We start from the raw sequence: 23,215 nt of genomic DNA, 5'->3' as shown, positions 1-23,215 counted from the left end.
GATGTGATTTTGCATGCAGCTTTAAACAAAATGATGACATTATAGCCGGGGAGATTCTGCAGTGACGATAATACAATTGAAGCAGTAACTTCTATCTGGTCTTTTCTGGTTTTCATTCTAGCTCATCTCATCTATGTCTTCATCTTCTAGCTATCCCTGGCTTATAAAATTCTACACTACATGACCAAAAGTATGTGGACACTGCTTGTCGAACATCTCATTCCAAAATCATGGGCATTAATAAGGAGTTGGTCCCCCCTTTGCTGCTATAACAGCCTCCACTCTTCTGGGAAGGCTTTCCACTAGATGTTGGAACATTGCTGCGGGGACTTGCTTCCATTCAGCCACAAGAGCATTAGTGAGGTTGGGCACTGATGTTGGGCGATTAGGCCTGGCCCGCAGTCGGCGTTCCAATTCATCGCAAAGGTGTTCGATGTGGTTGAGGTCAGGGCTCTGTGCAGGACAGTCAAGATCTTCCAAACTGATCTCGACAAACCATTTCTGTATGGACCTCTCTTTGTGCACGGGGCACTGTCATGATGAAACAGGAAAGGGCCTTCCCCAAACTGTTGCCACAAAGTTGGAAGCACAGAATCGTCTAGAATGTCATTGTATGCTGTAGCGTTAAGATTTTCCTTCACTGGAACTTCACTGTAACTAAGGGGGCCTAGCCCGAACCATGAAAAATAGCCTCCTCCACCAAACTTTACAGTTGGCACTATGCATTCGGGCAGGTAGCGTTCTCCTGGCATCTGCCAAACCCAGATTCATCCGTCGGACTGCCAGATGGTGAAGCATGATTCATCACTCCAGAGAACGTGTTTCCACTGCCCCAGAGTCTAATGGCGGCGAGCTTTACACCACTCCAGCCGATGCTTGGCATTGCGCATGGTGATCTTAGGCTTGTGTGCGGCTGCTCGGCCATGGAAACCCATTTCATGAAGCTCCCAACTAACAGTTCTTGTGCTGACGTTGCTTCCAGAGGCAGTTTGGAACTCGGTAGGGAGTGTTGCAACCGAGAACAGACTATTTTTACGTGCTACGTGCTTTAGCACTCGGCGGTCCCATTCTGTGAGCTTGAGTGGCCTACCACTTCGCGGCTGAGCCTTTGTTGCTCCTAGACGTTTCCACTTCACAGTAACAGCACTTACAGTTGGCCGGGTCAGCTCTAGCAGGGCAGATATTTGACGAACTGACTTGTTGGAAAGGTGGCATCCTATGATGGTGCCATATTGAAAGTCACTGAGCTCTTCAGTAAGGCCATTTTACTGCCAATGTTTGTGTATGGAGATTGCATGGCTGTGTGCTCGATTGCATGGCTGTATACACTTGTCAGGAACGGGTGCGACTGAAATAGCCGAATCCACTAATTTGAAGTGTTGTCCACATACTTTTGAATATATAGTGTATTTCTCATTCTGGATTGTTTGTATCTCTGTTCAGTTCTATGTCTCCCTTTGTAGATATTACACTTCCACCTACCTGTGTCTGTTTTTAATTTAAAATGCTCTCTGTGAGTCTCTCTCTGGTCCTTAAAGGAAAACTCCACCCAAAAGCTATCTTTTGGTATTTGTTTCATTAGTCCATTGTTGATATAGTCTCAAAATGTTTTACATGTCAGCAATTAAGTTTTCAAGATATATAACTTTAAAAATACAAAAATACAGCCGGTATGATGCAAAATGCTGACATGCAAAACATTTTGGGACTATATCAACAATGGACTAATGAAACTAATACCAAAAGATAGTTTTGGGGTGGAATTTTTCCTTTAACACCTACATCAAAAATGGCTTCCAGAAAAACCTCAAAATAAGTTGTCTTTCTCGACCTCACAGCTGCCTATGATACCATTTGGCGCACTGGCTTCCTCCTGAAGCTGTCACGGTCCCTCCCCCATTAGGAAACCAAAATCATCACCACACTACTGAGTAATAGATGTTTCAGAGTCTAACTCAGAGAGGCAAAGAGCACATGGAAGAGACATACCAACAGTCTCCCCCAAGGCTCAGTGCTGGTCTCTGTTCAACCTCTACACAAATGGCCTCCCAGAAATTCATATACTTCTGATGACATATGCCTGGCAACGCAAGCTCCCAACTTCGACACCCTGGAGCAAACCCTAAATGATGATACAGCCAAACTGGAACAATACTGCAACATATGGCGACTCCAACCAAGCCCAGCAAAAACTGTATCCAGTATATTCCACCTCCATAACGCAAAAGCCAATATAGCGCTCAACACTCAGATGTACAACCACAAGCTAGAGCACCAGCCCACCCCCATATACCTTGGGGTGACCCTGGACAGGTCACTCACCTTCTGGGAGCACCTGAGGACAACAGCAGCCAAGGTCAAAACCAGGAACAACCTTATCTCCAAACAAGGGGCGCCGCTACCACCACCCTTCATACCTCGGCTTTAGAGCTCTCATTCTCAGCAGCAGAGTAATGTGCACCTGTCTGGATCAAGGTCATCACACACACAGAGTCGACATACAGCTAAACACCACCATGCACATCATCACTGGCATACTGCGATCCACCCCGCTTCCCTGGCTCCCTGTCCTGGCAAACATATGCAGCCCATGCCTTGCCAACCTCCACCGATGGGGCATTAAAGTAAGCCCCCTACAGTATGTGCCTGTGGGGTGGAGCAAACCATGCACCACATTCTTGAAGTCTGTCTAATCTACAAACTCAGCGGAGGCCTACTCACCATCAACACAGCAGGACCGGAAGCAATCACTTGGCTAAGGGACTTTACATTTGCAAAAGAAGAAAATACGGTTTTCAATCTTCTACCTCCCTTCTGTCTGTATTTCTAACGTGCATCTCTCTGTGTATTTCTGTGTTTGTTCTCCAGATAATAAGTATGCCCCAGCGGTCACTCTGAATGGGCACATCTTTATTCTGGGAGGAGCCTACGCCCGGGCCATCACCATCTATGACCCAGACAAAGGAAACATCAAAGCCGGACCCAACATGAACCACTCACGACAGTTCTGCAGGTAAGAACTCATACAAACCAATATGAACCACTCACGACAGTTCTGCAGGTAAGAACCAATATGAACCAGTCACAGCAGTTCTGCAGGTAAAGGGTTTACATGAACCAATTTGAACCACTGTAGGGGGCAGTATGAACCACCACCATAAATGTTTGTAAGTTAGGGGTCAGTACAGGAATGCAAACTTCCTACAGGAATCCTGCTAGAATTGTTTTATTCAGTCTCAGAAAACATTGTCAAAGAGTCATTAAGCAGGAGTCTGAGTCAAGTCGGAAGTCATATGCTGTAGATTCCGAGTCAAGTCACAAGTCTGTATAGTGCCAAACTCTGGGGCCCAGTGCATAGGGATCCACCCTAGACAGATACTCAGAAATACATTTGGGAAGACAGAGCTCCAGACAGAGATCTAAGTCTATGTAGCAAATGTACAACATAAATCACGCTATCAGAATTATTGCTAAACTATTCCCACACACACCAGCAGCTGTTCCACTAAATGTAGCTTTTAGCTAGGTCTGACTGACTAAGACTGGAGCTAAATGATCACGCACACACAGACGCACAAACACTACACACACACACACTCAGCCCTATGCACCAGCAGTCATTATAAACTAAACTGGATACTATTTTTCCTTTTTTCGTGTCCTTGTGGCTGAGTCCCTGGCTGAATTGTCCTTGTTTATCTTTAACAGCCAAGTTGGGCTTTAGCCAGCACTGTGTCCAATCTGGATCAGCTGTGCTTTTTTTTCTGACTGGATTTACTTTTATGTAATAATCTCATGGTGTGTGTCTCTCAGTGATGTGTGGGTTTGTGGTCGGTATGTTTGTTTTTGTGGGCTGTGAGTGTGTATATTTTTCAGCTGTGTGTGTATACCTTATGTAAATAGAGATTGCTCCAGCCCCCAGCGGGATTACAAAACTGTAATCAGTTTACAGCTAATGTGTTAATCCTCCCTCCCCCCCCCCCCCACACACTTCTCTGTTTCTGTTCCACACATCAAATGAGCACATTTGTAAAGATATTTTTCATAACTTTTCTCTCCCTCCACAAAGGCACATTTTAATTATTATCTCTCTCGGAAAGCGATGTTGTCATGTTGAGAGCATGTGACAAGTTCAGTGATCACACTCTCTCTCTCTCTGCTTCTCTCTCTCTCTCTCTCTCTCTCTCTCTCTCTCTCTCTCTCTCTCTCTCTCTCTCTCTCTCTCTCAAAAAATGGGCGCATTGGTATGGCAGCGTTGAAATCCCCAAGCTGACTAGGTTGATGTGCCCTTGAGCAAGGCACATCATCCTAATTTCTGCTGTAAGTCACTCTGGATAAGAGTGTCTGCTAAATTTAAAAAATGGTAATATTTAAATGTGTTTCTCTCTCTGCAGTGCGGTAATCCTGGACGGTAAGATCTACGCAACGGGGGGCATCGTGAGCAGCGAGGGTCCTGCGCTGGGCAACATGGAGATCTTTGACCCCCACACCAACAACTGGACGCTCCTCCAGTCGCTGCCCTGCCCTCTCTTCAGACACGGCTGTGTTGTCATCAAGAAGTACATCCAGAGTGGCTGAGATCGGTTCAGGGATGAATGAGTTTCCTGAATGCTTTGTAGCCAACGTGGCTTTAATTTCTCTGGACAACCCAGACCCACGCCTCTTGTAGAACAGCAAAGTGCTTCAGCTTCATTTGGCGAATTTCGTTTACTTTTCCCACAGAACTGTCAAACATTTACAATTACTGTTACTCTCTCTCTGCTGTGGGGCTGGGGTTGTTGAGAGCAACAAAGTGCCGTGTTAGCTATGAAGCTTTCGGGAAACTCCCCCCTGACCGGTTTGGTCTGGTTGGGACAGGACACTCTGTGTGCAGCTTTTGGGGGTCGATCAGTCAGCACCGCTGGACTGGACTATCCAACTAAAACCCCCCCGGGACTTGATGCCAGTGTTGTTGTCTTTATCCCCACCCCTCCAGTCCCCCATCAACCCCCCTGTGCAGAATGTAGGCATCTTATCTTGAACCACTCGGCCATGTCAGGTACCGGTGCCTAAGCTACTGTATGTATCATATAGTGTAGCTTAACCCCCTCATAATATAGGCACAGGGCCACTTGGTTTGTTGTTCCCAGCTTCTTGCTAACTTCTCTTCCGTTTGATACCAATAGTTAATTTAGTTCCATTGCCGCAATTGAAATTGAAGGCCCTTATCTGTTATGTGTTCGTGACTCAAGTATGATGTTAAAAGCCTTCCCAGTCTTTGTTTTTTGACTCCTCAAGTGGTTTCTGTTAGTGAGGAACTTCTCTTTCCAAATTGGAGGATTCCCATGGTTTATGAGGACATTCAGTAGTGGCATTAGAAGGACAGGTGAATTGGTCAGATGTCTCAGTGCTTAAAGGGACAGTGGAGGGATGAGGAAGTCCACAGGGTTTTAGAAACATATTCATGAAACAAAACTCTGTGACAAGAGAGAGCCACAGTTGGTGAGTGAGGAGCCTCGTTTTTTGTCTAGATGTTGTTTCCCCCTCGGTTTAAAAGGACACGTTGGATACTTGCAGTGTCTTTTTGGGCCAGAAACATCACTGTTGTCAGATGACTTACCTGGGATGACTTACCTGGGAGTGGCAGAGAGGGAATCCCTGTATCATGACATCCCAGAGAGTCTGAGAAAGACACTCCAATGGGGCATTTCTCCTCCACACAGCCAAAGCACAATAACCACCAGTGGCTCCAAGGATCAAAATGTTTCACTAGATTTCTGTTTTTCCTCCATCTTTATTTTTGTTCCATCCTTTGTTTTATATTTGTATATCATTGTTGGGTGGGTTGGGTATGGATGAGGGTTGTGGGGACATTCTGTAAATACGGGAAGGAAAAATGTATATTTTAAAACCTGAAGGTGATTCTGTATAAATGTTTTTAGAAAAAAAAACTTGATAGGTTGGACTAAAAATGGTGGGGCCATACTTGCGAATATTAGAAAACGTTTAAGGGCTTTATTCAATCCGCGTCGCGGAAGTTCAGCTTTACAGCGTGATTTAGCGGAGACTGCATTCACGCTTCATATGTCGCTCAATCGGGAATTACCTTTTACATTTCTGTCGCGGAATCTGTAACGCTTCAGCTTTACAGATTGAATAGAGCCTGATGTTTTAGTTCGATTTTAATTGGCTGATGCTTAAACTTGTTGACATAGTTGCATGTTATCAAAGGCTACATGTTTGCTGTTACAATTACATAACCTGGCAAATGTAGCCCTATGCGAACCTCACCAGGTGGCCGTGATTATTTAAAAATAAATTGGTAGGATTTTATTGGATATTTTATAAACAATACAAAACATACACATACAAACGACAACATCATACAAACATCAATTACATCACACCTGCCCAGACCCACTAGCATACACCCCCATCTCCAGGTGGCCGTGATTATATCCGGTTCACAGGAGGTTGGTGGCACCTTTAATTGGGGAGGATCGTGTTAATGGATGGAGTGGAATGGTATCAAACACATGGGTTCCATTTGTTTGACGCCATTCCATTAGCTCCTTTCCAGCCATTATTATGAGCCGTCCTCCCCTCAGCAGCCTCCGCTGTCGTTGACATAGTTGGACTTGATAGAACACTTTTCCACGAGAGCGTCCTTTACAGCAGTCAAACAGCACCATCTGCTAATCAAAGTTACTAAGACACGTAAAAAATGTTTACTTGATGTTTAGCTCAGTGTTGTGAGCCTGGCACTTGGTGATTTTCGCCGTTTGCGGCAAGTTTGAATCCCAGTTGAGATGTAGTTTTTTCCTTTGAACTGTTGAATTACATTTATCGTGTTTTGAAGAGAAGTGAAGTGCAGCCAAAACCTTGTAAATGAAGTTTACATATACATTTAATGAGGAGCTTCTTGTTGAAGTCTCTCTTGCAGACCAACACTACTGGCATCGATACATAAATAATTTAAACTTCTATGGACAATATTACATAGACGTGCAGGCTACACTTACATGTACAATGTTTTATATACTTTTTTTATAATCATCTACTTTGTCTCATATGCATTATTTGACTCAAGGACCAACAGTGGAGCTTTTTTTCTCAAATAAAAACCTTGCCTCAAGGGGGATTTGAACTCGCAGCCATATCTGTCTCTGTGTTTACTGCCTTAGTGCATCATGCCACCAATTAGTGATAGCATCTTTATTGCTGTGAAAGCACGTGTGTGGTGTGGGATTTTGTCATATATGCGAAATTGAGTTTGCAGCCTTGTCAAGGATGCGATGATCATGCAATATTGGCACTATACACTTGAGACAGACCGAGTGAAGGGAAACAAAAGTAAACCTTGATTTTGGAGGTTTAAATATATCCCTCTGGTGGCCAGGTTGACCTATTTTAAGAAATGCCATTGGTTTGTGGAGAAAAAGTTTGAGCTTTGATAGGCTGATGCAGAATTTGTTACAGGAAATAACCACTGCTACTTGGTGAGGTTAGCAAGCATAGGGCTAACGTGTGCCAGGTTATGTGATGGTTAGTGCTATCCGGATACCTAAACCATAACCAAAGATAGACCAGAGCCTGTCGTTTCCAATGAGAGCTAATTAATCATAGTGGGCAGCCAAGCGCGTTCTAGCATTTATATGCAAATTTCCATTAGGGAACGCCTACTCTGAAGTGTGCGTGTGCAAGAACAATTCGTCCTTGCACTCCTAAACAACAAAAATTGAAACTTTGGCAAATTCTACAAAACGCTGTCCACTCTGTTTGTTACAGACTACTTTTTGAAACAGAAAACTGTGTTTCATCGATGAGAAAATTTGCAGAATGTCGGCCAAAATCCATCTCCTCCCACTGCCGGCCACTCGGCTTCCTCTCATCACCATATTTGGTAGTGAGCGGAAACGGCAACCCAATGCTTCACATTTATACATTCGCTGAAATATCGGTCTCATTGTGCTATCTGTTCCATAACCATTTAACATTTCAATGGGGTAGGGACTTCCCAAGGATCCCGGATAGCATTATCTGATAGGACCAGTTACAATGTAGCGTTCTATCACGTCCAGGTTCAATTTAAAACTTGTTCTAATGTTTGCAAGTTTGGCCCAGGTATGTCTGTAAATCTGTCCACAAAAGGAGAAATTAACAAATGTTATTGAAACATAATACATATACCATAATATGATAACTGTTGTCGTAATTTTTATTTGAGTGAAACCAGCCATTATGCCAGAGAAGGATGGCAGAACCACGGTCTTGATGCAGTCTTATAAATAAAGCCTTGTTGAGTGAATGGTTCTTTGAACCTAGCAATATCACTCATGTTTAACATGGCAATCCAACTCTGAGGCGTATAGCTAACCTCTTTCAACCTCTAAAAGGAATCAGTTTCAAAGCCAAAATGAGTATGTTCAGTCGTTTGACAGGCAGGTGCACAGCTCAATTAAGGTCATCCAGTACTGAGGGAATGAAAGAAAACTCGACAAAGTACAATTTGCACCTTTATTCAAGTATATCACAGCAGTTTATTTCAGAAATACAGTAAAGTTTTCATTTCAAATATAACTTACACCAAAGTAACACTTGATGGGGAAGAGGATGATCAATAAACTTTAACCTCAAGAAGAAATCCTTAAACATGGCGATGCTACGAAAACAAAACCTACTAAATCCCACACGAAAGACAAACTCAGTAAGTAATGTATAAATGAGAAACTAAATTAAGTTGTGATGGAAAATTGTGTTCTTTCTACATACTGGACTAAATCATCTTTAACTACCAGACAAAAATTGGTTGTTTGTCCAAACTGACAAAAATAACAAGAGAGGATGACAAAAATGTATGACATTTTAAAACCCAATTCTTAAAAACAAACAAATGTTGGCAAAGGGACATGAACAAAAAAATGCTGACGAACTTTGACTGATGTTATTTTACAAGATGGTTGCCAAATTGAGTCAGCATCGAGAATAAGATCTACACTACCAACACGCTATTGTTTTTTGATGTAAAAATTCCAATAAGTCAATGTCAGCCTCATCCAGTATGCCACAGTCCATAACCACAAAACTAAAAGAAAAACTAAAGAAACAATTACCACAATGGAATAAATAGGAAAGTTGAAAGGTCATGTGGAGCCTGAAGAAACCTGAGACACGTGTAAACTTCTTTATTCCCCAAAACCTGCTACCTCACTTCAGCACTAAGCTCATAACTGACTAGCAACTTTAGCCAATTTGTTTCAATACTTTTTTAATGTACAAAAATACTGTTTTAATGGATATTAGACGTAAAAACATGTCTAATGTTATTAAATAAAATGTAAAAAATTAACACCACGAGAAAGAGATTCAAGTCTGCAAAAACAATCACCCTCAAATCAAAAAAGGAGATTGTGGTTAGATGGACAAGACCAGCGAATAAGTGTAGTACTGCGATCTGAAAGAAAAACTAACTTAGGACGTCTCGGTCTACAGAAGTGAAATATACAGTTTGACATTTCCTTGAAATTAAATGCTGTATGTTTAGTCTCGGCTCAAATGCAATATAGACAAGTAACAAAAACAGAAAAGGTGATCCATCCAAACAACCGCGGCAGCCACAGAACTTCTGCTGATTATCCAGTACCGTAGCTGTACGAGTGTTGTGACAATAGTTTGGAACATGGCAAAATACTGTTTGCGCCCAGTAAACAGTTTGTCTTATTAGCATTAAAATAAATTAAGCTGAGGTAGCTTGGTTTCTCTATCTCTGCAGTATTCCAATGCTAGTTTGCATATGTTCATTTTTATTTATTTTCAATAGTTACTTCTTCACCTGGCAATCCAAGAGAAGGCAGACGTGGAGTTAGGCTGGAAAGCACCAGAGGTTGGAGTTTGGATCAGCATAAAGCAGGGCTCTACAACTCTCCAATCCTGGAGAAGTACTAGGTGTGCAGGATTTTGTTACAGCCCAATTGTGGTCCAGACTGAAGAAGACCATGATTAGTTAGTTGATATGGTTGGAACAAAAGCCTGCACACCTAGTAGTTCTCCAGGACCTGAAGAACCCTGGCATTAAAAGGTAGGCTCAGCGAAATTCCATTGCCACGAGCAGCACCGCAGATATTGAGATGAGCGAGATGCAAGACTTCACTCTTACACAGTATCTGCACATGTGCAAGGGTTCGCTTCACTTTTCACAGCTGGTAGCCAGAGCACCAAAACAGTGGAGAAGATGAGCCTCGCGCTTCAACACTCTTAGTTGTTGCGGAAATTGTTCCATTATGCTGTTTACTTTCTGCAACCATGTCATATTGCGGAGTCCACCTTTTAACAGTGATGTGGATGTGAAAGACTGATGCTGGCCATATCTCGTCAAAACATGGACTCATCCATGTCCAAAGGAAAGACAAGAAAAAGTTGAAAGGCAAAAATGCCTATCTTTACCACAAGGTGAACATGGATTAGACGTAGACAATCAAAAAACAAAAGCATCAACAAATGAATTAAGAAACAAACAATATAATGCTGTTTTACACCTCAACAACAGGGCACTGCCTTAAATGGCCTTGTTCATGGTCAGAAGCTTCACAATCAATGCAATAACAATCCAAACATCGTTTCCAACGTATCATAAAATTCAAAAACATGTTCTTTTTAAATCAAATGCACAACATAATACATAGGTAACTGTAAGTTGCTTATCTAAATATTTATAGAGTTAAGATTTGTTTTCCTTTGAATGTCGACTCAAAATAGTCACACAAACTCAGCACCTATTTGAGGGACATTTATTTGGGGGGAAATTGGCACCACGTTTGCTGTGACTAATTTGTGGCATCCTTCCACATGAAAGTAATAATAAAAAACCTACTGTCCTCAAAATCAATTTTTTCACTCATGTGGGCAGGAAAATACTGACTAACAGCAGATCTGCTTTCCTACTGTGGGCTAAGCAGAGTTTGGTACTGGCCCCCCGTGTAGCTCAGTTGGTAGAGCATGGCGTTTGCAATGCCAGGGTTGTGGGTTCGATTCCCACGGGGGGCCAGTATGAAAATGTATGCACTCACTAACTGTAAGTCGCTCTGGATAAGAGCGTCTGCTAAATGACTAAAATGTAAAAGTAACTTCTATCCACTGGTCCTGGGTCAGATATTACACCACCGTTAAAATTAGGAGTTTGGTAATTTGATCGTAGATCTGTGGTTAGTTAAGGGGAACTTCTACATCCAACTCACTATACTGCATTACATGGAACAGAGCAGTTGATAAAAACCTTAACAGCTGTTCTTTCAGAAATATGAAAGTTAATTGGGGGTTAAATAAGGCACATGCTAGGCAGTGCAAACTACAAAATGTGTCTAATTCAATATGAATTGCTTCCAGTTACTCCAGTTAGTTAGGTGTGGATTGACAGGAAATAAAAATTAGCAGGGCACAGCTTGTGTGGAATAAAGAAATTACACATAATTACAGACAGAGCTGTGATTCAGCTACCACAAGCAGCACATGTCAATCTGTTTGCTATGACTGTGGAAAAAAAATAAAGACTTAGTTTGATGTTCACGGCAAGTTCCCGTTGATGCATTTCAGTAACACGTTTATTAAGGGGGATTCGATGTTTTTGTAATCCATGTACATGATGGCAATTTATTCTACCCAGCGGTTTCAACTTTACCCTACTGTATGGTCATGTTAAAAACATTTAATGGACATTGGACAATGTTTGGAGTGAGAAGGGTGGTTATTAGATCCATAACAATAAAAAAACAAATAAATCATAATGATTGATTAGATCCAGATGCTAATCAAACCAAGCTGTTTTAATGACTAAGTATGATCTGTAAGCTGTTGTATCTATGAGATGACTGGCCTATAATCTTGATTCAGTACTGTACTGAGAGATGACATGGCCTCAACAATGGTAACAAGACCGGATACTGTCTCAACCGCCAAGCTAACTGCACATACTCGCACTGCTGGTGACAATCTATGCATGTGATTACTGTGTGTGTAGACGTACATGTGACTACTGTATGTGCATGTATAACTAAGCACATATGTAGTTTACGTGTGTGCGCGCTCATGTGCGTATGACCAGTTCAAAAGTAGGCCGTCGTTAAGATATGACATCACCCAATCGGTTTTGTTGGTTAGTTTCCGAGATACTCTCAAGAGCAGCAAGGATTAGGATAGCACCAGGAACGCCCGTTTCACCGTTCGTGTGTGCGTGTCCAGGAGTCTGTTTGGTTGTAGACTGGGTCTGACCAGGGTCCCTGAGACTATAGCACCATAGAAAAGTCTCTCCTCTTCTTCTCCGCTCTTTTTCCCCCTGTTCTGTTGCTCACGTTAAGACCAGGGCTCTATATTTGCTCTGTGTGTAAGGACTTGGCTCAAAGGCTGGTCTCTGTCCTGCTTGTGTGTGTGTGTTCAGGGTCAACCTGGCTGTCTCACAGGAATGTAATGAAATTCTGGACTTTCCTCTCCATCTCCTGAAAAACAAAAGCATCAAAACAAACAGGTCAACAAATATTGTGGTTAAACTCAAAGATACTAATTGATAAAAAAAAAACATACATACATACATACATACATATATATATATATATATATATATATAATCTTCGTAAATGATATCATAGGTAGGACTGGTGGGGTTATGTTGCAGATGCAGCTAACAAAAACATATGGAAATGTCTGCTCTACCCAAAATTACAACCAAATAATTGCAGCATTACCGCAAAAATGGAAGAGGAAAGTGAAGGGGGAAAAAGCAAGGAACTTGTCTGTCGGCCCTGCATTAAAGAACATGATTGGTTAAAGAAAATTGTGATTAATAAAAAAGTATACCAGTTTCATTTAAGGACCAAAGGATTGACAGCCATCCCATATATATTGCAAAATAGTTGGGAAGACATTTTTGACGTACCGATTCCATGGCATAGTGTTAATGAACTGATACGCAAAACGACGCCGGATTCAAAACGTATAATTTTTCAATTTAAATTATTATACAAAATTCTTGCTACCAATAGAATGTTATTTATATGGGGGATACAATCTTCCTAGCTCTGCAGATTTTGCTGCGAAGAGACAGAATCATTAGATCATTTGTTTTGGTACTGTCCATTTGTAGCTTGTTTTTGGACACAGGTCCAGGAATAGCTAAAGGATTGCAATATTTACCTGGAGCTAACCCTGCAGATAGCACTACTGGGTGATCTGAAAAGTCATAGTCAATCGATCAATAATATAATAATATTTTTGCAAAAATGTTTATTTTCAATTTACAATCTGTAGAAACAATGAGAATAGAAGGGTTCTGAACTTTTGTAAAACAGCACAGTACAGTTGAAAAATATATGGCAAATAGAAATCCAATATGGATGGTGTTAAGAGATAGATGGGAGGTGTTGAATGGAGCTGAAGGATGGGACTAATAACAACAACTAACAACAACAAGATAACTCATGTAAAGCATACTGTGTCCATAATAAGTATATAGGTTATAGGTTGAGAGCTTTTGTGAAAGAGCACAGTTAGAAAGATATGGCATATAGAAGCAAACTGGATGGACATCATGAAAATGATCGGAGAGGTTGAGGAAGTTCAGGAGTAAAAACAAACAATTGACTGTGTCCATAAAATGTATATAGTATGTATAAGCTGTCAAATAGGGTCAAATTCTTATTTCCCTCATTAAAATGCAAATCAATTTATAACATTTTTGACATGCGTTTTTCTGGATTTTTTTGTTGTTATTCTGTCTCTCACTGTTCAAATAAACCTACCATTAAAATTATAGACTGATCATGTCTTTGTCAGTGGGCAAACGTACAAAATCAGCAGGGGATCAAATACTTTTTTCCCTCACTGTGTATATATATATATATATATATATATGCGAGAAAAAAAACATGGGGGATTGGAAGTGATGCAGACAATTACATTGATGGAAGTTACAATCTATCTGCAATATTAAAGCTGATCTACACCCTAAATAAAATAAAATAAAAAATACTGTCTATGTAGCACATGCATTACATCTGTATAGACAATTATACCTTGAATATTACCACTGAAAACACAAACTTGCTAACAGGTCTTCAATTAATTAAAGCACTCCAAAAGAAGCATACGCTCACATGGTGAAGTGAGGTGTTATTCTCAATGTCATGAAGTATCCTAATAAAATACGAAATTGTAAGTGGATGAGGGGAGTTTCCCCTATACACTTTAAAGCCCTTTGAGGCCTAGTGCAATATAAACTGAGTGTACAAAACATTAAGAACACCTGCTCTTTCCATGACAGATTGACCAGGTGAAAGCTATGATCCCTTATTGATGTCACCTGTTAAATCCGCTTCAATCAGTGTAGATGAAGGGGAGGAGACAGGTTAAAGAAGGATTTTTAAGCTTAGATACAATTGAGACATGGATTGTATATATGTGTGCCATTCAGAGGGTGAATGGGCAAGACAAATAATGTAAGTGCCTTTCAATGGGGTATGGTAGTAGGTGCCAGGCGCATCGGTTTGTGTCAAGAACTGCAACGCTGCTGGGTTTTTCACGCTTAACAGTTTCCCGTGTGTATCAAGAACGGTCCACCACCCAAAGGACATCCAGCCAACTTGACAACTGTGGGAAGCATTGGAATCAACATGGGCCAGCATCCCTGTGGAACGCTTTCAACGCCTTGTAGAGTCCATGCCCCGATGAACTGAGGCTGTTCTGCGGTGCAACTCAATATTAGGAAGGTGTTCCTAATGTCTGGTATACTCAGTGTAGTCAACCCATTCCCACTGCATCTGAGAAGAAAAACCTCCAGAAATCTTTACTTCGACATGGATTTGAACACAACTGCTTTTAACACTTACTTGTGTGTGTGTCATCAGGGTTACCTGCTTTTAACACCCACCATTCCTGAGGTATCGGAAAGACACCCTGCTCCATCGCCCTGCTTCTCTCAGAATGTGGCTTAAAGTTCACACCCTATCACTGTGATACACACACACCTCAAAACACATTCCATGGGCGTACAGACAACTGTGCGCTCCCACAGCTTGCCACTAACCATGACCACCAGCTCTGACACACACACACACGTCACTGTCATAAGTTGAGGCAGACTAACGCTGGACATCAATGCGCAGTGTGCACTGTCATCTCCCCTTTCTTCTCCCCCGCCTCACCTCTCCAGAACATCAGAGAACATTCCGTCTAGGAATAGGTAGTAGTCAGACCACGGCAAGAGACTACAGAGCTCTTATACAACATGTACCATTTCCCCATGCCCTGCCAAGCACATACAAGATGATGGACGACAACAAGAGACAAATATCTTACCAACAGAAAGTAACTAAGTGCATTCTAAAGGGCTAGTGTGTCTGTCTGCATGTGTGTGTCTGTTAGGGGTATGACGGTACACGTATTCGTACCGAACCGTTCGGTATGGGGATCTCGGTTTGGCCCAATCTGTGAACCCGAATGAATACATATCAAAAAATAAATACACTAGGCCTATAGGCTATGCATACACTGCGTTGTATGCCTCGGGTAAATCTGAGCTGAAAAAACATTTCAGGCTATTCCTTTAAAACTAGAGCCTATGCGCAAGTTGTAATCAAAATTCTAATCTTAATTGCAGCATTTCAAACTGTACTATTGTGAGGCGCAGCCGGGAACTACTTCTGTACGATGGCGAGTGGTGGTGTCGATAAACCAGTAGGATTCTCCATCATTGTTAAAATTTTGGCTTCAAAGAAGATTATAACGGTGATGGACAGAGAAAGTATGTTGCCACTGCTCAACGAGAATAGCCTATGCAGCTGCCAATGCCTCAGACATGTTGATACATTTACGCCACCATCACCCCAGTATTCCTACCACTGGAGAAAGATGGAATCACAAAATAACAACACAACTTCATCTCCCCTCCGCATTCAAGCAACCCTTCGCAGCTGATTTTGACTGGGCCAAAGAAGAGCAATAGGTATGTTTACAGCCACGGCTATGTGCCCATTCTCAGTGGTTGAATAGAATAAGGGGTTTCAGCACCTCGTGAAAGTGCTCGAGTCACGTTACGAACTTCGCCCTCACACCCATTTCAGCAAACCGGTAGTACCGACTCTATAGAAGCAGGCTAAAACCAAAGTTGTCAATGGATTGGCAAATACACCCTGTGTTGCACTTACTACAGATGGATGGACCTCCAGGGCTACAGAAAGCTACTTAACAGTGACAGGAAATGAGAAGTAGCGTGCTACAGACACGCCCCCTTTCTCTTTGTAAAAAAACAACAACATTATAGCATAGGCCTATACAATGTCTGAGCTATGTTTACATATGGATTTCACACGTACATTGCACTTTATTTTTTGTGTTGTTGTTGAGTAATCGTGTGTTTTCATTTAAGAAAGTTATTCCTGATTGTGCTCTCATCAGGCATTATATGACTCATGATCATATATTGAGTCAGGATTACCAACACTTGGGATTTTCTTAAATAAACCAAAATTAGCTACAAGTAACTGGTGGCATTTAATTTTCCCGCTGTACGAAACAGAACCGTGACCCCAAAACAGCAATATGTACCGAACCGTGGGGTTGATGAACCGTTACACCCCTAGTGTATGTGCTCTAGCCGGCTGGGTTGATGTGCTGTAGACGTGCCTGATCTGTTAAGCTGCTGTGTTAAAAGATACAACTCCGCTCACGTTCCATGGACAGGAGAAATACCAACACTGACCAGGCATACAAACAACCCTCCTCTCTCCAGCGGGCGGCCAGCCAGCCTGTCTGTCTGTCCAGTGTATCCAAAGAAGCACCCCCGCTCTCCACTGACGGCACTAGCCAGAGACATCGCTATATGCCTCTAGTTAATACGACAACACTGGCTACTCCCTCTGTCACTGACACACTCAGTGTGCTACAGTCATTACTACATTTACACCTGTAATAGCCTTTGTTAGCAGTTGATGTTATTCTTCAATAACACAGACCCCAAAGCATATCAGGAGGAGAAAAATATATTTATTCAAAGAGAACAAATCATAGTTGTTATGCTGGAAAGTAGATGGTAGATGTTCATTCTTCCCTGTCCTCAATGTTACGCCACTGAACAAAAAGACAGGATGTAGTTTATACCCAAGCCTGTGGTTGACCAATTAGAATTCCTTGCAATAAAATTGGGCCAACGGCCAAATACCAAGTCTCCCGTTTCAGGCTCAATGTATAGACTATTTGGACCAATGAGACTTGCCACATGTAGCTATGAGTCCCTGGTTGGAACCCCTACACCGATTCTAAACAGATGTTGAACTGAAAAACAATTTCCATTGATCGTTAATTCCCTCTTGACCTCTAGTCCTCTGTGCTGTGTATTTATCTTAGAATATTCTTACACCTTCAAACTCCATTTTAGCTTTCAGGAACCAAGCACACATCTACCACAGGCGAGCATTTGAAGGATCAAATAAGCTTTTTTCTGTGTGTGTCTGTAGCTAAGTGTGTGTGTCTGTCTAACCTCTTGTAGCCGTGTCTTGTCGTAGTCCAGGCGGTGTTGGTAGATGCACTGACTGAGGAGAGAGAAGAGTCTCTCCAAGCGCTCCACGCTGTAGCCTTCACTCCTCTGTACCACTGTGTCCAAGAGGGCCTGGGAGAGGAGAACACTCACGTTATACAATGTTATTATACACAAGAAACAACAAGCTCCCTCTAGAGAGGACACATTCAAGCCATAGACACACACAAGCAGAACACAAATATAGCATTTAATTCAACAGGGAATATAAACGCATACCCTGCATTCACATCACGTGTGCAACTCTCTCGCACACAGAGAGGTCAGCTTTATTCAAAAGCAATTAAGATCAGAGGGACAGCTAATTAAGGCTAATCATAATTAGCTCAGTGTTTACATTTGTCTGCTACTTTAATTAAGCACTTTGGACAGTCAAAGACCCTTTCAATTGACCCGATCAGTCTCAGCTTGCCACAGTGTGTGTGTGTGTGTTTCAAAATGCAGACTGAAATAGCAATCACACAGCGACTAGATTTACAGTCATTAGACGGCAGGAAAAAAAGAAACTGATGGGGAATGAGGTGTGTCAGAAGAACAAAGCGTGGGCTCCTCAGGATTATTAAAGTGAGGGGATGTCTCTCTTTCAACTGCAAATAATGACACAGTGACTCTCTGAACACTTGGAGAGAAGTATGACTCTCGTTTACCCATCTATCTCACTACTGTATCTATACTGAACAAAAATAGAAATGCAACATGTAAAGTGTTGGTCCCGTGTTTCATGAGATGATACAAAAGATCCCAGAAATGTTCCATATGCATAAAAAGCATATTTCTCGAATCTTGTGCACAAATTTGTTTACATCCATGTTAGTGCGCATTTCTCCTTTGCCAAGACAATCCATCCACCTGACAGGTGTGGCATATCAAGAAGCTGATTAAACAGCATGTTCATTACATAGGTGCACCTTGTGCGGGGGACAATAAAAGGCCACTCTAAAATGTGCAGTTGTGTCACACAACACAATGCCACAAATGTCTCAAGTTTTGAGGGATCGTGCAATTGGCATGCTGACTGCAGGAATGTCCACCATAGCTGTTGCCAGAGAATTTAATGTTAATTTCTCTACGTCTTTTAGAGAATTTGGCAGTACGTGTAAACCGGCCTCACAACCGCAGACCACGTGTAACCACGCCAGCCCAGGACCTCCACATCCGGCTTCTTCACCTGAGCGCAAGGTCTTGACCTGACTGCAGTTTGGCGTCGTAACCGTCTTCAGTGGGCAAATGCTCACCTTCGATGGCCGCTGGCATGCTGGAGAAGTGTGCTCTTCACGGAAGAATCCAGGTTTCAACTGTACCTGGCAGATGGCAGACAGCATTTATGCGTCGTTTGGGCGAGCGGTTTTCTGATGTCAACATTGTGAACAGAGTGCCCCACAATGGCGGTGGGGTTATGGTATGGGCAGGCATAAGCTAAGGACAACGTTGGCACATTTATTGATGGCAAATTTCAATGCACAGATACCGTGACAAGATCCTGAGGCCCATTGTCGTGCCATTCATCCGCCGCCATCACCTCATGTTTCAGCATGTTTGGGATGCTCTGGATCGACATGTACGACAGCGTGTTCCAGTTCCCGCCAATATCCAGCAACTCCGCACCACCATTGAAGAGGAGTGGGACAACATTCCACAGGACACAAATCAACAACCTGATCAACTCTATGTGTTACACTGCATGAGGGAAATGGTGGTCACATCAGATACTGACTGGTTTCCACGCCCCTACTTTTTTTTTTTAAAAAGGTACAGTTGAAGTCGGAAGATTACATACACTTAGGTTGGAGACATTAAAACACATTTTTCAACCACTCCACAAATTTCTTGTTAACAAACCATAGTTTTGGCAAGTCGGTTAGGACATATACTTTGTGCATGACGCAAGTAATTTTTCCAACAATTGTTTACAGACAGATTATTTCACTTATAATTCACTGTATCACAATTTCAGTGGGTCAGAAGTTTAAATACACTAAGTTGACTGTGCCTTTAAACAGCTTGGAAAATTCCAGAAAATGATGTCATGGCTTTAGAAGCTTATGATAAGCTAACTGACATCATTTGAGTCAATTGGTGGTATACCTGTGGATGTATTTCAAGGCCTACCTTCAAACTCAGTGCCTCTTTGCTTGACATCATGGGAAAATCAAAATAAATCAGCCAAGACCTCAGAAAAAAATGTGTAGACCTCCACAAGTTTAGTTCATCCTTGAGAGCAATTTCCAAATGCCTGAAGGTACCACATTCATCTGTACAAACAATAGTACGCTAGTACAAACATCATGGGACCACGCAGCCGTCATACCGCTCAGGAAGGAGACGCGTTCTGTCTCCTAGAGATGAGCGTACTTTGGTGCAAAAAGTGCAAATCAATCCCAGAACAACAGCAAAGGACCTTGTGAAGATGCTGGAGGAAACAGGTACAAAAGTATCTATATCACAGTAAAACGAGTCCTATATCGACATAACCTGAAAGACCGCTCACAAAATAGATGGCATCATGAGGAAGGAAAATTATGTGGATATATTGAAGCAACATCTCAAGACATCGGTCAGGAAGTTAAAGCTTGGTCGCAAATGGGTCTTCCAAATGGACAATGACCCCAAGCATACTTCCAAAGTTGTGGCAAAATGGCTTAAGGACAATAAAGTCAAGGTATTGGGGTGGCCATCACAAAGCCCTGACCTCAATCCTATAGAACATTTGTGGGCAGAACTGAAAAAGTGTGTGCGAGCAAGGAGGCCTACAAACCTGACTCAGTTACACCAGCTCTGTCAGGAGGAATGGGCCAAAGTTCACCCAACTTATTGTGGGAAGCTTGTGGAAGGCTACCCGAAATGTTTGACCCAAGTTGAACAATTTCAAGGCAATGCTACCAAATACTAATGTATGTAAACTTCTGACCCACTGTGAATGTGATGAAAGAAATAAAAGCTGAAATAAATCACTCTCTCTACTATTATTCTGACATTTCACATTGTTAAAATAAAGTGGTGATCCTAACTGACCTAAGACAGGGAATTTTTACTAGGATTAAATGTCAGGAATTGTGCAAAACTGAGTTTAAATGTATTTGGCTAAGGTGCATGTAAACTTCCGACTTCAACTGTATCTGTGACCAACAGATGCATATCTGTATTCCCAGTCATGTGAAATCCATAGATTAGGGCCTAATGAATTTATTTCAGTAAAATCTTTGAAATTGTTGCATGTTGAGTTTATATTTTTGTTCAGTGTATACGTTCCTCCTCCTTTTCAACCAGTCTCTCCACATCTAGGCCTCTGCTTCTAATCTCATCCCCTTTAGTCCTAAAATCCCTTACCTTTCGTCTCTCTCTAAACATCTCCCCCTCCCGCCCTCTCCCCTCCCTCTCCTGCCCTCTCCCCTTGTTAGCCCGCTGATTTAATCAGAGTGCTGTGCCTTTGTCCAGTTGCCCAGGCCAATCGTGACAGCGGGGGTAAGTGGTGTGTGTGTGTGTGTGTGTGTTGCTAGCGGACCCCCTGAGGTAGTGAGCTCCCAGCACACAAAGGAGCAGTAATCCAGCCTGTTAAAAGGGGGCTGTGACACGGACCATTAAAGGCACGTCTCCCCTCCACCATCCTTCCCATCACAGCACATCTCTATCCCCCTGTCCTCTCTCAGCCTCTTCTCCCGCTCTCTACCCTCTTTCATTTTGCTGATGCACCCTCTAAGGTACAGAGAAGGAGGAGGAGGAACAGAGGAGAGGGAGAGAGGGGGAAAGCAAGAAAAAAATATGAGTGAGAGAGCGAAAGAAAGAGCAAGCGAGTGAACGAAACAAGAGACGACGGGAAGAAAAAGTGTCATAGCCGCGGCTTTAAACTCTGTCCTATCAGCTCAGGCACAGCATGCGGCCAGGCAAATGACTCCATCAGTGTGCCAACTGCACACACACATACATACACAAACCGCCAACTCTACATGCACACACGTCTCCCCACAAACACACCCAACACTGCAGACACACACCAACATTGCAGACACACACATACATACATTCAATACACACACCTAAAGCTATGCACACACACACCCATCTCCACACACTCACCCATCTGTAAACACACACTGCCAACTCAATACATACACTGTTAACACGGCTGCGTTCCCTGCATGTTTCAGCCCATTAAAGGCAGCTAACAAGGCCACTGACAGGCTGTCTATGATCCTAAGAATATAAGACTGAACCTGAGAACAGGACCCAGTTATTACCAACATCTCTATCCTGGAACACACACACCCTACCAACTATCAAAACACACACACGGTACTCCTAGAGCCCAGCCCTTTGAATGTCTGAAATGGAGACCAGGTCACAGCTTATGACGGGGTACAGAAATAGCCACAGCATGGGGCGCGAATGCTTTGAACTGGAGCACTGATGACTTACATTTATGTGAGTGTTACATTGGCATATAAATGTCTCACCCTGCACAGCAGGTGGTTTTTGTGTATAAATGTTAGCGTTGATACTTAACACCAGCCCTTAATCAGTGATGATCCCTTACTGGTAAAGGACATTTCACACTAAACGTGTGATAAGTATTAACCTCACAAAACCTTCAGAATGCTTATGAAAGGGAAGGAGCAAAAACATCATGGTCATGTGCTGATATTATGAGATCACTGGACATATGTTATGATAGCTATATTAAGTGTGATTGACTATCTGGTTTTGCCCGTCTCTATCAGGTCTTGGTGCAATTCAAGGCCCTTTCGTAGCGTTTAATATGGAGGACCGTGTGCCAGTGTTGATCGCAGCATCAGGAGCAATGCTGAACACTACTCTTAATTGGTGTTAAGAGCTGTATTGGTGTCAGGAAGGCTGCAGATGGCTGTGTAGGCTGGTAGACAACACACAGATGAGCATGCCGCTCTAGCCCTGGGATTTAAGTGCAGAGAGAGAGAGGGTGGCAGAGGGGGAGAAAGAGAGAGAGGCAGAGAGAGAGGGATAGAGAGAGAGAGAGACAGGGGGCAGAGAAAGCAAGAGGCAGAAAGAGAGTGGGGGGAGAGAGAGAGTAACTGGATGCGCCACTGTATCCATCACTACCAGTGATGTTATTAGGCTTTCACAATCAGTCTTTAAAAAGAGAGCAATTCACCCCCTCTTTCCCCTTTTAATTTTAATGTAATCTTTTCTTACCCGTGCTTAGGATAAAATATAAATTATACACGCTTTAAGAGATCAAATCTACAAAGTTTAAAATGAACGGAAAGAGGGAGGGAAGGAGGGAGGGAGGAGTGTAGTGGGTGATTTGCAACTTCTGCAACACGAATTCCAATCTCCAGAAAGGAATGAAATGCCTGGGGGACACTGCCAAGTCACACGGACTGGGAGCGCGAGGACACACACACACAAAGTTGCGTAACATGTGGCACATATAAAGTATCACAAGGCTGACACATCAGAGGGGTCCAGGGTCTGTATCATGACTAATGTGAATGTAACGGAGGAATCAAATTCTGCAGCGCCCTCACTCGCTACTCTCTACAGACTCAGACAGACACACGAGGCTAGCATCCAAAGCAAATGAGCCAAGTGACTTCAAGTTAAAGGCCATCGTCAGACCTTCAACATGATGGACTGAAGGGGTAGGATGATGGTGTGATGGAAAGTGGGCCAAGTGACGGTGGT

General features: G+C 42.6%; 2 protein-coding genes across 5 annotated transcripts in view; one reads left to right on the top strand and one right to left on the bottom strand.

Moving 5' to 3' along the window:
- LOC121552257 (kelch-like protein 29) overlaps window positions 1-8,686 on the top strand; it is a 357,810-nt gene extending 349,124 nt beyond the window's left edge. For both annotated transcript variants that reach the window (XM_045211311.1, XM_045211312.1), the window contains exons 14-15: window positions 2,869-3,013; window positions 4,395-8,686. In XM_045211311.1, the coding sequence (XP_045067246.1) occupies window positions 2,869-3,013; window positions 4,395-4,578 (329 nt within the window). In that variant the 3' untranslated portion in view covers window positions 4,579-8,686. The remainder of the gene's footprint in view (window positions 1-2,868; window positions 3,014-4,394) is intronic.
- Window positions 8,687-11,026: 2,340 nt separating this feature from the next.
- The window catches only part of LOC121552256 (ATPase family AAA domain-containing protein 2B-like), a 159,972-nt gene continuing 147,783 nt past the window's right edge, over window positions 11,027-23,215 (bottom strand). For all 3 annotated transcript variants that reach the window (XM_041865017.2, XM_045211309.1, XM_045211310.1), the window contains exons 27-28: window positions 17,501-17,629; window positions 11,027-12,467 (exon numbers count right to left, since the gene is read on the bottom strand). In XM_041865017.2, coding sequence (XP_041720951.2) covers window positions 12,426-12,467; window positions 17,501-17,629 — 171 coding nt within the window. In that variant the 3' untranslated portion in view covers window positions 11,027-12,425. The remainder of the gene's footprint in view (window positions 12,468-17,500; window positions 17,630-23,215) is intronic.

Source organism: Coregonus clupeaformis, chromosome 36, assembly GCF_020615455.1.
Source record: "Coregonus clupeaformis isolate EN_2021a chromosome 36, ASM2061545v1, whole genome shotgun sequence".
NCBI lineage: Eukaryota > Metazoa > Chordata > Actinopteri > Salmoniformes > Salmonidae > Coregonus > Coregonus clupeaformis.
Note: the sequence above shows the minus strand (reverse complement) of the source record. Positions and strands in the feature narration are given on the sequence as shown.